This window comes from Diabrotica undecimpunctata, chromosome 7 (genome assembly GCF_040954645.1).
Source record: "Diabrotica undecimpunctata isolate CICGRU chromosome 7, icDiaUnde3, whole genome shotgun sequence".
Classification (NCBI taxonomy): Eukaryota; Metazoa; Arthropoda; class Insecta; order Coleoptera; family Chrysomelidae; genus Diabrotica; species Diabrotica undecimpunctata.
In genome coordinates, this window is record NC_092809.1 from 105,821,332 (window position 1) to 105,836,023 (window position 14,692).

General features: G+C 31.8%; 1 protein-coding gene across 2 annotated transcripts in view; it reads left to right on the forward strand.

The window, feature by feature from the left end:
* LOC140445688 (equilibrative nucleoside transporter 3-like) overlaps positions 1-14,692 on the forward strand; it is an 84,310-nt gene that overhangs the window by 23,888 nt on the left and 45,730 nt on the right. For both annotated transcript variants that reach the window (XM_072537943.1, XM_072537944.1), the window contains exons 3-6: positions 4,150-4,313; positions 8,707-8,959; positions 13,814-13,864; positions 13,975-14,406. In XM_072537943.1, the coding sequence (XP_072394044.1) occupies positions 4,150-4,313; positions 8,707-8,959; positions 13,814-13,864; positions 13,975-14,406 (900 nt within the window). The remainder of the gene's footprint in view (positions 1-4,149; positions 4,314-8,706; positions 8,960-13,813; positions 13,865-13,974; positions 14,407-14,692) is intronic.

Genomic DNA, 14,692 nt, shown 5'->3' on the forward strand with positions numbered 1-14,692 from the left:
TTATATTGATGAAAGTTATTTTGAATAGAAATAATTCCTAGATTTTGTCTATAAATAAACAGAAAACAATATCCATTATATTTTTAATTAAGGTTATATTTTATTCTCTCCATTTGACATGACAGTTTGACCATAGAATAGCCGAACTGTGATCCGTTGTTCTCTGTTGTGATTTGACATAGACAGCGAACAGGGATGTATTTAACACACTTTAAATAATAATAAAAAATTGAATTATTAATTTATTAAATTTAATAAGGTATGAGAAAATTAATATTTAAAAAAATAATAAGTAAATTATTTATTTTAAATATTATTTTTGGGGTATTGTGACGATTAGGGTTTATAGAAAATAATTTATAAGTTATATACTACATAATATTAGATATTTGGTTGTTTTAAATAAGTTATATACTAGAGAATTTAATAAAAATATATTTATGTGAGGGCATTTTTAATAAATTAGCATATAATAATTATAAAAAGTTGTATTTTAATATTGTAAATATATATAAGTGAGCCATGTGCTTAGGCAACCAAAAATACTCTCGGAGATTGACAGATATTTATACTCTGAAGTGACGTTTAAGAATATTTACGAATATAAAGTGGGTTATAATAATATATTGTTTGAAATGTGTATTTTATTAAATTAGAATGTTAAGTTACTAATTTAATTATATATTCTGATCTGAAAAGCCTAAATGTAAACAAAATTATTAATAGAAAAGAATGGAATTCTCTGGATCTCCGGAGATGGCCATGTTTGCGAAATGGTTTGTTCCAGAAAATTCAGACATGTATTAAATAGAACTGAATAGAACATGATATCTTACGAGATGGTTCTAGAAATCCAAAAAACATATAAATACCCGTGATTTGGATTCAAGAGGGAGTTTTTGAAAGTTTTTAGTCAGAAAAGTTGTAGATAGTGCAGTCAGAAGAGTTTTTGGCAGTTTTTAAGTTTTTTTAGTCAGAAGTCAAGCAGTTTATTATGAAAGTTAGTTAGAGTCAGTGAATCAAGTACAAATAGTCCAATAGTTTAATATAGTGAGTTAAATGAAGATTAAAAATTATGCATATAATTTAATGCACATTTATAATTATACACAAATAATTATTGAAGATAAAAAAAGGTATATTGGAAGAAATTAAATTATATTCTGGTTGGAGATTAGTATAAATCAACTTATAATAATTGGATATTGGTATATTGAAAAGAAGAATAAATATAAATGCTGTTTGCTGGTTTGGTTGGTGGTGTATTATAGATGCTGGTGAAGAAAAATATATCTTAAATTGGTAGAAGCTGATAATTGAAAAAGTAATTTCACAAAAAACAAGGATAACTGAAGTACGAAGACATTCAGTGGTGATTAGAATCTATATACTTAGTGGAAAATAGTTCATTTAGGCATTCAGTGAAAGAAAGGTACAAAATTTTGTTAATATAATTTAGTTAGTGTCATAACAATTTCAATTTTGAAGATAGTTTGTTTAAATTTTAGATTGTCTATAGAATTTAATTAGTTTTATAAGAATATCAGTTTAAAGATAGTTTATTTTAAATTTACATTGACTAGGTTAGATATATATGTGTGTTTCATAATAGTTATAATAAAGATAATTTAAAAAAGTACTTACAAGCTAATTCTTTGAGAACCGCGATAAAAACCCTATATTATTAAAAATACTCATTGCTCATCATTCAAACAAAAAACACATCATAACAATATATATATATATATATATATATATATATATATATATATATATATATATATATATATACAAACAACACAGTTTATTAGGGCTGCAGCCCTAATAAACTGTGTTGTTTGTTTATATCGACAGTCAATAATATCCAGTATTTCTGACTCTATTCAGAAGTCAGATTAGTTCTGCTTCTTCTTAATGTTCCCGGCGAACTTCGCGAAGACAACGATGAAATTTTTGTAATAAGAGAACATGATATAGGCTATCGAAAGCCTATCCCTCCCAACAGATCGCCTTGCGAGAAAACCACTCTGCGAACTACTAAATAAGTTGTTTGTAGTAAAAAAGTTTTGTAATCTGGAATATATAGCTTTTTCGAATATTTTCGAGAATTATGGAAGAAGGCTTATTGGTCTATAGTTCTCCATCTTAGTAACATCATCTTTTTTATGTAGTGGTTGATATTTGTTGCACTTATACACCACGCACTGTATTTGTTCCGCTCACATAACATCAAAATTTGTTCTCCGTTCAATATGTGCTATCTGCTATCTCTAAATATAAGAGTTGTAAATGAATGTTTGATGGAATTTATTTGCAAAAGTAAGCTTAATATTTAACTGTAATTAGAATCCTAACCTCTGTTTTACCCCATTTGTTATTACCTTTTATCCGTGACCCAATCTAGTTTGTCTTAAAAGCAATGCCTTGATGGGTCCCTAGACGAGAAACGAGTGTCCATGTTTTATCTCTATCCTATCCTTAATAATAATTTTAATGCTTAAAATTTGTAATGCTACTTAAGTTTGAAATTTATATTATCTTTTTATATTGTACTACACAATCTTCTTTCTGGGTAGAATATTTTCATGTTGTGACTGGCTGTATGGCACTTGCCTATGCCATTTAACCAAAAAAAAATAAATAAATCACAAAGTATTTGGTCTAATTTGTTTATTAAAACTTGTGGGTCTTCTGTTCGGTATATGGTGAGGATTACAATCTTCTTCTTATCAATTCGCACCTCTGCAGCGGAATACTCAACTCAACTTGTCTTTGATGTATACCGCACTGCCACCATGCTCCTGTGGACTGCTTCTACAATTCTGTGAACACCTAATTTAACCAGCAACCCCACTGTGGTCCACCCACCTAAGTAATAAGGTAGGAACCGAAAAAGCCATGTGCTGTAAACACCTGAATTATATAAATATATTTCCCTATTATTTAGGTAGTTCTTTATTACTCGAACTATATAGAGATCACTTATCTTTTGCTTATCTTCTAGAGAATTCTCCCTAGGATGCTGAACTAAAGTTTTATATCTAATATCTCTAGATCACAATAGCTCCTAGTATGTCGTGTACCAGTGTTAAATAAATCTCTTTCACCTCATAACTGCATCATGAAACCATCTCACTCAAAGTTATACTGTACCTAAGATGGACGTTGCACTTTTTAGATCTCTCCCAGCAGTCTGTTGCATAAAAAACATTTAGAAACCTTTGTCATCATGTAAGCATAGTGCTGTATACTTTGGCTCATTCTCTGTTTTTATTTATTCTTAATTAGAACAAATTTTCTTTACTTCTAGAACCCTTGAAAAAATATCACTCGACAAGAATTCATACAAATCCATCATCGATTTTACACTTATCTCCACAAACACTCTTTTCACCGCAAGTTGCAAACTTCTGGTCCTAGTGCCTCTTCTATATTTAGTCAAGGTGCAGCAGGTAAGAGGCTAATATTTTTCCAGAGTTATTTAGTCTCTACGACAAGGTGCAGCAGGTAAGAGGCTAATATTTTTCCAGAGTATTTTAGTACGAAAAGAGGTAATCCCCCGATCCTTCCAGTTATCAACACATCACCTCTTTCCGTGTATCCACATCATCTCTCATATTTAGACGTAGTATATGTCATTTTGACTTGATGCGTTCCTTACTCCGAGTAGTAACAGCATCGTTCGAGCAATAGGCAACATTTCGGTGTCCAGTGCTCTGTTTCCGAACACCTAATTATATCCAGCAACAATGACTTCAATAAAGCATCAAACTCGCTCATTTTCAGCTGTACTAGCTGTCCCAATAGTACCCTAACTTTAGAGCTTATATGTAGTACATCTGCCCAAGGATTTACATGGACCAATGAAAGATCTACAATAATTCAATTGATTGTAGGACGGTGTGTGTAAAAGAAAAAATCTTTCATACCAACTTAGAAGTATTCCTCAAAGTAACATATTTTTATCTCAAAAAGATTGCTTTATAACCTTAATCATGAGCACTAATAAGGATTCCTTATTAGTGAATTGATGTTATTTCTCTTAAAAAACTGAAAATTTGTAATTCTACAACTAACAAGCCTTTTATATATCATTAAAAACGTTATTTGTAGATATTTATAATTCTTATAAAATATTGTTTATTTTAGTGTCCCACGTAATATATAAAGAAAATGAAGAAAAGAAAGAATATAGTTTGTACAAAAAGGATGAGCATGAACCGAATGATCCTTTTTTCATAATTCACATTTTATGTTTTCTCTTAGGTTTTATGAATATCATGCCAACTATGTTTTTTAGTACAGCGCAGGCGGTAAGTTTTTTCTTTTTTTTTTATATATCTTCTATTTTATTTGCGATACACCTACAAAGTTTTCTTGGAAGGTCTTATTTATTTTTAGAGCCGTCTTTACATCGAGACAAATTACGAATTTTATAAAATTTTACATATTATGATGTCAAAATATGCGAGAGTTTTTTTGAAACCAGGCAGTTTTTTTAAGATTGTCTTGATTCTAACTGAATCAGTACAGTTTTTTTGCTATTTTATTACGGTTGTGTATGCATTACACAAGTCTTACTTCAATAATCTATTGTACTGAAATACGGCAAGATTTAACAACGAACAATTTAACCAAGAAAATATATTATGTATTTCAATAAGTTCTTCTTTCTCTAATAAAAACTATGGTCTTTGCAACATGTTAGTTTTTGAAAAAACTATTTAATTCTCCATATGGTGTATTTCTCTCCATATTAAATGGTTTATAGAATTGAGACCGGAAAATTATTAAAATATCTTAAAATTCTCTTAGACTATAACCTTATGATTTGGTGAGATAGTAAATGCCTCTCCAAGATCTTATAATCTTTGAATGGTAACAGTTTTTTGTCTCTAAAGAGCCCATGGTTTTGGTGTGTACAAAACACTTTTGTTGTGGTCATTGTCCAGCGAATGCCTTCTTTTTCTTCTTCTTCTTGTTATTCCTATCCGTTTCGGATGTGGGCGACCATCATGGCAATTTGTATTTTGCAAACTGCTGCTCTGAAAAGATTTGTGGTTATTGTGTTCAACCACGTACGTAGATTTTTTAGCCAGGAGATCCTTCTTCTTCTTGGTCCTCGTTGTCCTTCTACTTTTCCTTGTAGAATTAATTGCACCAACCCATATCTTTCGTTGTTCCTCATGATGTGACCGAGATATTCGATTTTGGCTGTTTTTATTGTGGTTAACAACTCTTTTTTCCTTTTTGCATTCTTAATAAAACGTCCTGGTTAGTAACGTGGTCGGTATAGGATATCTTCAGGATTCGACGATAAAGCCATATTTCTAAGGCCTCAAATTTCTTGCAGTTAGCGTCTGTGAGAGTCCACGACTCAACTTCGTACAACAGTATAGGAAAGATATAGCATCGTAGTAACCTGGTTGACCATTTACACTGATTCTTTCAATTTGCTGTTCCTTCTTAGAGATCATCATACATTTTGTTTTCTTAATGTTCAGTGAAAGTCCATATCTCTGACTCACTTCTGTGATTCTATTCATTAATAGTTATGAGAGTTATGAGAGTTATGAAGCCCTCCTTCCTGGAGGGCTTCATAACTCTCATCGAATACTACCGTTTCATCCGCGTATCTGATGTTATTGATACATTCTCCGTTAATTTTAATTCCAGCTTCAACCTCCTCTACTGCTTCTTAAAAGATTTCCTTAGAGTATATGTTGAACAGCGACTGTGATAGTACATATCCTTGTCGGACCCCACCTTTGATTTTGATATCATCCGATTCTGCTGCCTCTGTACGGATAGACAATGTTTAATTCCAGTAAAGATTGCTAATACTTCTTAGATCGCAGATGTTTATTCCAATATTTGTTAATATCTCCATCAGCTTGTCGTGTTTTACTGTATGGAACACTTTATGGTAATCAATGAAGCACGCATAAATATTGCAATTCACATCCTCTATCTTACCCACTGCATTCCGAATACCAAACTATGTACGGCTGATTTTTTTTTCGCATAGCCTATATATCCTTTGATGTATGATTTTTAGAAATAACTTTAAAATGTGGCTCATTAAGCTGATGGTCTGGACATCATTGCATGATACGGAATTTGTTTTCTTTGATAGAGCAATAAACGTCTTCAGCCATGATCCTGGTATTACTCGTCATTCTAATATTTTTGTTAGTCGTTGAGTACAGTCGGTGTTAAAAAGCTTTATGAATTCAGCATACGTATTGTCAGGTCCATTAGCTTTGCCATCTTTTAGTTGTGATATTGCTTTTTCCACTTCATCTGATGTGATATTTGTTCTGCTAAGCAATAATAACGTATCAGTGTTAGCAGCATCTATGTCTCGGTGGATTGGTGGATTACAGTTGTTAATGACCTTTCTGTACTCATTTGTAAGAAAGTATATGCGTCGTAATTCAAGTGATGCATTGTGGTTTAGGACTGGAATCACTATGGTGGATTTGAGAACCCCAGCAATAATTCTCTTTGTATTGTTTAGTTGAAAGTATATTTTTAGAACAGTATCCCGCTGACAAGGAAAGTAGGCCCAGAAAACATGATCGCAGTCTAGATGCTGATGCTCCTCATGTTGTGCCATACATTTCAGTTTTTCCGCTCTTTCCGTCAGATACTCTTTGAGGTATAAGTTTCTACCTAGGTGTACCCCTAGGTATTTTGACGTTTTATTTGCTGGAGACACCATTTACGTAAGTACTTTCTCTCTTTATCAAAATTCGTCTTGAGGGTTTTCTCAATTTCTTCAAATGATTTATTTATGCCTTGTTGCAAGGATCCTGTCACCGGCGAAACTTTCTCGGTTTGGTTCCTGGTATGTCTGGATGTGGAAGTTAAAGAGTATAGAAGCTAGAACCGATGAGGAATTCTTTTCACTACTTTTTCGGTGTGCTAATGTCAACTCTCATCACTACTTGGATCCTTTGGCAGCTCAGCAGTATTTATGCTGAGAGATGTCTGAGAGGCTATTATTGGCCTGTAGTTTTTTTAATAATTATGTTTTAGGTTTTAGCATAGCAATAAACTTTTATTTTCTGTAGTAATATCCCTAGGACATTGATAACAGACGAGATAATTTCATGACAATCGAAAGCTCGTTCCTTGGTAACAGCACGAAGCCGAAGGTTGAGTGCTGTTACCAAGCAACCAGCTTGAGAAATTTGTCATGAAGTTATGAGGCATTCAATGTCCGAGGGATATTCGGCGGATAATTTTTCGAAAAAAAAAAATCATAACTCAACATAACGAAACATTTATTTATTAAAAGTACAGTTAGTGAAAGTACAATTATTAAAATTTAAGTTAACATTAGATTCGTTGCTGTTCTCTACTATAGAAGATCTATTACCACGCATAATATTTATATTCTTGTTGTGGTGTTCTTGATTGAGATTCAAGTATGGTTTTATAGAATTCTGATTGCCATGACCAGTAATTTTTAGCAATTTTTGTTCTTCTATACCACTTTTTGCTAATTCGCTAACAGCAGTTGATCTATTCGAGTGATTTGTTATCTTTTTCTCCTTTACATTCAAGCCAATTGCTTCAGCAGAAGATTTAGTCCATCCATTCATTGTATTTCTTCCAACAGGTACATTATCGTACCATTTGTCAGTTTCATTTTTCCAGTGTCGATTCGGTTTTAAGAACAGTCGTGGTGAGGTAATATTGTCGCCTTGATTTGATATCAGTTTATGAAACAGACGTACAGGGCATCTTTGTCTCTCACTATTGATAACCAACCATTTACTACTTGCACAGCTTTTAGAACCACCTTGGCACGTTTTACTGAATACCGGATTGTATTCAATGCGATTTGTTGGAGTGTCATCGTTATTTTTCTCGATTTGAAAAAAATCCACCAGACAAACAACTGCCTCTCCTCCTCGCCACGCTAATTCTACAGCAGCAATATGGTAAAATTTACGCATAAGACCTTCAGGGGTATCTTCATCCCAAAGCAATACTATTTTGTTAATTTCAGACCAATTTAACGAAACTGAAGTGGCCTTACGTTTACATGGATCTGCTTGTAGTTTCTTCCTGATTGCATCGCGGGCATCTCGGGCTGGTTTAAACACTATATTGTTAAACGGGTCAATCATAATATTATAGTCATTATAGTACTTTTCTTGCAATAGTTGGCATGAAACGTTCCACATTGTCTTCACCGTTGCCTCTTTGAATTCGTCCATGTTTTTCTTTCTCATATTGACGGCCCAATCTTTTAGTATTAACGCCAATTCTTCTAAGCTTCTATGTTCATTCAACTCATATTCTCGTCCGCAGCAAAATTCCATGAACATTCCCCAAATATATTTGTGACTGTAGATTGTATTTCTGGGATTTTTTTCTTTGATTAGCGCATTTATACTTTGAACATTCTCATTGTCATAGGGATTGAAAATTGCACTGAATGCAATTATCAGTCTAATGTTGACATGATTGGGTGAAATTGTTCCACATGACACAAAATGACGAAATTTGAATGGTTGTTAAAACAGTCGAAAAATTATCACAGTAATTAACGCATAGATTTTATTTAAATTTTGACAATGACATCTTTGGAGATATAACCAAACTAATAAAAATTAATATTAAGTTTAAATGTTAAAAATAATAAAGAATACTTAGTGTAGCACATCTACATTTTTATATAGAACTTTTTAGTATTGGATGTACAAACTTCGAAATACAACAATAAGTGGTGATGTGACGGTTGGAGTTGATAGGACCACTCTGCAATCATATTATCAATCAGTATCTTTGACAGTCAGTACAATACCATCTGTACTGTTTACTACATTGTTAACGTTTTATGGCCACAAAATACCAGCAATGTTTCGATTAGTCCATTCAACAGCAGCTTTGTTTGGAGTTTTCGTAGTATTTACAATATTTACGCAAGTAAATTCTGACACATGTAAGTTCTTATCGTTTTTATCTATATTAATAAGGTGGAGTTGGGTAAGTTCGGACAGGTTTTTGTTAAGTGTGACTATATTTTTTTTTAATTTTATTTCGAATAATTAAAATTTTATTGGTATCAGCGTGGAGTAACATTGGGGCCTCTTCCCATATCAGTTGGCCGAGCTATGGAATTTGCAGTTTAAGTCGATAAGTCGATTATCATAAACAAATTATACTCTGCATGTTTTTATAAGTTCCCATATTAATTAATATGGCATTTTTATTAGTATTTATTAAAAACATTACCCTTATGGTTTTTTATTTATTTTCAACAATAAAAAAAATTTCACAAAACCCTGGCTATGCATTCACATTCAGTTATGTCAACATACGTTGATTTTTTCATAATTACGTTAAATCCAGAGGTAGCTATGGAAAAATGACATCAAAAAAAATATTGTCAGTTAATGTCAAATGTATTTTGTAGTAGGTATTGTAAAGCTTTTTGCCATTTGTGGATTGTACAATGGGTCGAGGTAAAGTTATCGACGAGAAAATTTGTTCAATCATTTTCAGATTTTTTAATTCTGGAAAATCCAATTCGGAAATTGCAAAATGTTGTAATTTTTAAGCTCTGGTGTAAGAAATATAGTCAGAGGATACAAAAATACAGGTTCGGTCGTCACGAAACTTGGAAATGTACGAAAAAGTAAAATAACCGAAGCAGATCACAGGACAATAAGACGCATTATAGTGAAGAATCGACGAGCAAATTATATGAAGTTAAACGTTTTATGGAGTGACGTTACTGGAAGACACATGAGATCAACATGTCACGGAGAGGCGCACAAATTAGGATTTGGTACTTACAAAGTTAGTTTTATAGTTAAAAAAATTAATACGAATTGTTTTTAATAAATTTCATTACAATACACGAAGAAAAGCCACTTTCAACATTACAATAAAAGAAAAATATACTAAGCTTGTCAAAAGAGCATAAAGATTGGACTCAATCGTAATAGTCGCAATAGTATTCAATACGATGGAGTGATGAGTCCAGATTTGAAGTGTGTGTTGGAGACAGTAGGAGTTGCGTCGTTCGCAGGAAAATGAAGCTTTCCATATCAACTGTGTGAAGAGAGAAGAGTCAAATTTCCTGCATCTATCATGATCTGGGGCAGCATGTTATCTAAAGGTGTGGGAAAGTTACATTTTATCGATAGGATTGTAAACGCTGACAAATATTTGAATATTTTAGAAGAATCTCTTTTATCGATTAAACACCTTTTAACATCAGCTTAAGATTTTGTCTTCCAACAAGACGGTGCAGGTTATACCGCAAAAAAGTGTTTAAAATGGATTGAAGGCCATGGCATACCACTTCTGGAATGGGTTTCTAACAGTCCCGACTTGTCCCCGATAGAGACTGTGACGCGAAATAAAAAAAGGTTTGAGAAAAAATCCTGCTAGGTCCGTCAACGAATTGAAGGGAAAATTGCAAGAAATATGGGTTTGGTACATTAGAATTTTGTCATAACTTGATAAAAACTATGTCTCGAAGAATTGTGGATGTCATTAACAATAAAAAGGAAGTAACTCAGTGATAAACTTTCAGATTTTTTTTTGTTAATATACATATGTTACGCGTTTTTTGTAAATTTATTATTATTCTGTTTAATCAATAGTTTTTATTACGTTATAAAATATTTTCTGTAATTAGGAAATTCAAAAATGTTGTTCGATGCATTAAAACTTCTAAAATTTACGCTGCGCTTTTATTTTTGTTCTCTAAAATTTAATTTTCTTATCAACCTAACGTTGGGCCAACTGATATGGGAAGTGGCTCGTAATACTCTATAATTAACATTGCCAAAAACACTAATTTAAATGGGAAATTACAACTTTTATGAAAAATTAGAAAAAACAGTAACTATTCCGAAATTGTCCCATACATGATTAAAGTTCGTAAATAGCCGTTTAAAAGTCATTGAAATATATCTTCGTATGTTATGGTACAAAGTCGGAATTACTTATCCGTTCTTTATAAATTGCTTTTTGCCAGATTAAAATAAGTTGCTTAGTTTGGATTTTTGCTTGTGTAGAAAGTAAAAAACTAAGTAATTAGAAAAACAAATTTTATTTAAATACAAAATCACAAATTAATACAAAAAAATTAATAATAATTTCATTAAAGTAATTTCTCATTTTAATCATCAGCAATGCATCTTTCACATTTATATTGCCTCTTCTTTGATCCCTTATTAATGACCCTTAAGCTAGCGGGGACAAATGAGCGGAATCCATTTTAACCTACGTAATATTTATTCACCCATTTTTCACTAATTTATTACCATCCTAATAATTTTTCACAACCAAACTATCCTTAAGGGGAGCGATTCTGCTGGCTTACGGTTAAAGCTAGTATATTCTAGTTAAAGCTAGTTAATTAAAAAAAAAAATATTTATGATATACCATAGTGCTTTCCTAGGTTTTTACAAATATATTACCACACTAGTGGTATTATTCACCCCACAACTACTCCTTATGAGAAGTCAATATTTCTGTTGGGTTAATATTTAAGGTGATAAAAAATCTATTTTTACAATTTTATTGTACTCTACTTGTAACTGAAAGTATAAATTACTTGCCAGGTTTTTACTGAATTTTATCCACCCTCATAATTTTTGACCCCCTAAGCTACAGTTAATGGGAAACATTCAACAAGCTACGCATTCACGCTAGCTAAATGCAAAATCTTTTTGGAAATACAAAAGTGCTCTGCTAGATTTTTACTATATTTTTACCAGCCTAGTCATTGTTTTCTTAACTACCCTAATTAAAAACATTCTGAAATGTTACTCAATGCTAACTAATATTTATTTTTTAAATGTTTAAATATTGAATATATGAAAATACTGTATTTCAAAAATTATAAATTTCAACTATTTTAAAATATTGACTCTGAATCGAGTCGTAAGTACATGGCTAAGCGAAATCGAATCGTGAATCCCTTTTATGAATATAAAATAGCTGAAATCAAGTTGAGTTTTAGTAAATACAATGGAATTGTTATATTTCTCAGAATAATTACCAGGTAAGAAATATTCATATTGAAATAGTTTTATTATGTTTATTACATTAATTACCTAATTGTAAAGGGGGGTCGGGACACCTTGCGCACTTATTGTTAAAATATCCTTAGACCTGTGCGAAATATATCGCCAATCAAGGAGTGCAGTCTTAATCGGATATTAGATTGATACCGCCCTCTTCACTATTATTCAACTTTGACAATAAATTGCAAATATAGCGCCTCTGTACTGTGTATTTTGTGCTAAGTACAATAGTTTTTGAGTAATTTTTATTAGTAAAAACCAGTGTAAAAAGGATGACTTTACGCCCCCAAAATTAGAGCGTAAAGTGCGGAATTCACACCCAGTGTGTGAGGTGAAAAATATAAAAATAGAAAAAAATAGTAAGGTAAGTAAAATAGTAAAAAGGTTAAAGTAAAAGTACAACACAAAAAAAAATTATTAAAAACACCTTTTTTAATTTTGTTTTGTCAGTTCAAAATTCAACCTAGCAGAATTATTGACTTCTCATATAGGGGTAAACAATTGTGAAGGTGGTAAATCAATTGGAAAAGCTTTGTAGCACATAGTGGTATTTAAAAATTTCTTTTTTTTATTTTAACCTAAGCTACCACGGGTCAGTTGGGAGGCGAAAAATTAGTATAAATCGAGCAAAATCATGTAATATTTCAAAATTGTTATTTGAATTGGCAAGCTTAATATTCGAGCTTCCGCTTAATAGTATAATATTGACTTTCCACAAAGAGTAGTTAAGGGGTGAAAAATTACTAGGGTGGTAATAAATTCTTAAAAACCTAGCATAACACTGTGGTATTTCAAAAATATTTTTTATTAATTCTGCTGGCTTCAATATTAAGCTAGCAAGAACGTTTCCAAATAAGATTGGTTTAGGAATTTGAAAAAAAAAAGAATTTTTACCCTTAAATTTTCATCTAATAGAATTATGGACTTTCCATAAAGGGTAGCTGAGGGGTGAAAAATTACTAAGGTGATAATAAATTCGTAAAAAACTAGCAGAACACTGTGGTATATCATAAATATTTTTTTAATTCTGCTAGTTTTAGTCGTAAACCAGCAGAATCGCTCCCCTTGTAGTTTGGTGGTGAAAAATTATTAGGGTGGTGATAAATTAGTGAAAAATGGGTAAAAAAAATATGCCATATTCAAAAAGTGTTTTTTTCGAATTCTGCTAGCCTGAACCTTAAGCCAGCAGAATCGCTCCCCTTAAGGCTGGTTTGGAGGTAAAAAATTAATAGGGTGGTAATAAATTAGTGAAAAATTTTTTTTTATAATTTTACGAAGAGCGCCACTTTATCTCTTCTAAACTTATCTGGGACTGCTCATATATATATTTTTTCAGGAATCAAACCTAGCTTGCCTTTCTCGCACGTAAAAAAATCTATTTCTGGCCAACCACAAAACGTAAACAAAAACGTATCTTGCTCTCTTTAAACAAAAAATTAATAATAATGTTGGAAAAATGTTAAATCTGGCAACATTTCACTCATATAATGTAAAATCTCCATATTGCAAAATAGACATAGGCCAGTTTTTGTACAATTCAGACCATCCTTTTAGGAGATAATAAGTCGTTTGTTTGCGCTACGATAATAATAATAATTTTTGTATACCTTAGTTTTTTTTAGTTTTTATTCAAACAATTATATTGTTTATATATTATTTATTAGTTATAATAATTATATTTTATTGCCGCCCTTATATGCAAACCTATCTGACAGTTGAAGAATATAAACTGGATTAATTTATTTTATAGGGCAAACCGAATTCTTCGTAATCACAATGATCCTACTAGTTATCAAAAGTGGTAAGTTTATTTTTGTAGTAATTTGACTAAAATATGGAACTGTTCAATTTACATTAATAATTATGTACGTCTATTTTTGATGATTTTACAAACTTTATACCGATTTTCAGCTTTTGCATCAATACTTGGTATGTCATCAATGGTGATAGTAGCACGCCTCCATCACAGATTCATGTTTCTTTTTCTTCTTGGACAAAATGGAAATTTCATTAGCACTCTACTCCAAATTCTTTCCCTAGCAGTAACAGAAACGAGCGTGGAGTCTGGACTACTTTACTTTACTGTTGGTACATTAACTGTACTTTTAACGTATGTGATTTTAATAATTTGTAGAAAATCAAAATTTTTTCAATATTACGATGTAGAGAACGTGAAAGAAGGCAAAGGAGAAACTCTTCACTGGTCCGAAACTAAAGATGTATTTATCCTAGTATGGCCATCTGTGATGATCCTTATCGTGGTCATATTTGTGGCAACTTGTACATCGCCGATTTCCACTTTGGTGGTATCTGAAAATGACGGAGACGGTTCGCTTTGGACCAGTAAGTATTTATATTTTGAGTTCTAAGTAATAAAGAATATAATAAAAGTCAAAAAATCTCATCTCATTCTTCTTATTTTTGATGTAGACATGACTCTGTTTATTTTTCAACGTGCCTCCAGAAAGTTGTCATTCCATCGTTTACGTGGTCTTTCTACCGATCGTCTTCCTATTGGATAACCGTCTCTTGCCGTCTTTACTCTCTATATGTTGTGATTTGGCTTATATGATCGTTCTATTCTACTTTTCTATTTCTTACTCAGTCCTTAAAGTTCTTCACCTTGCAT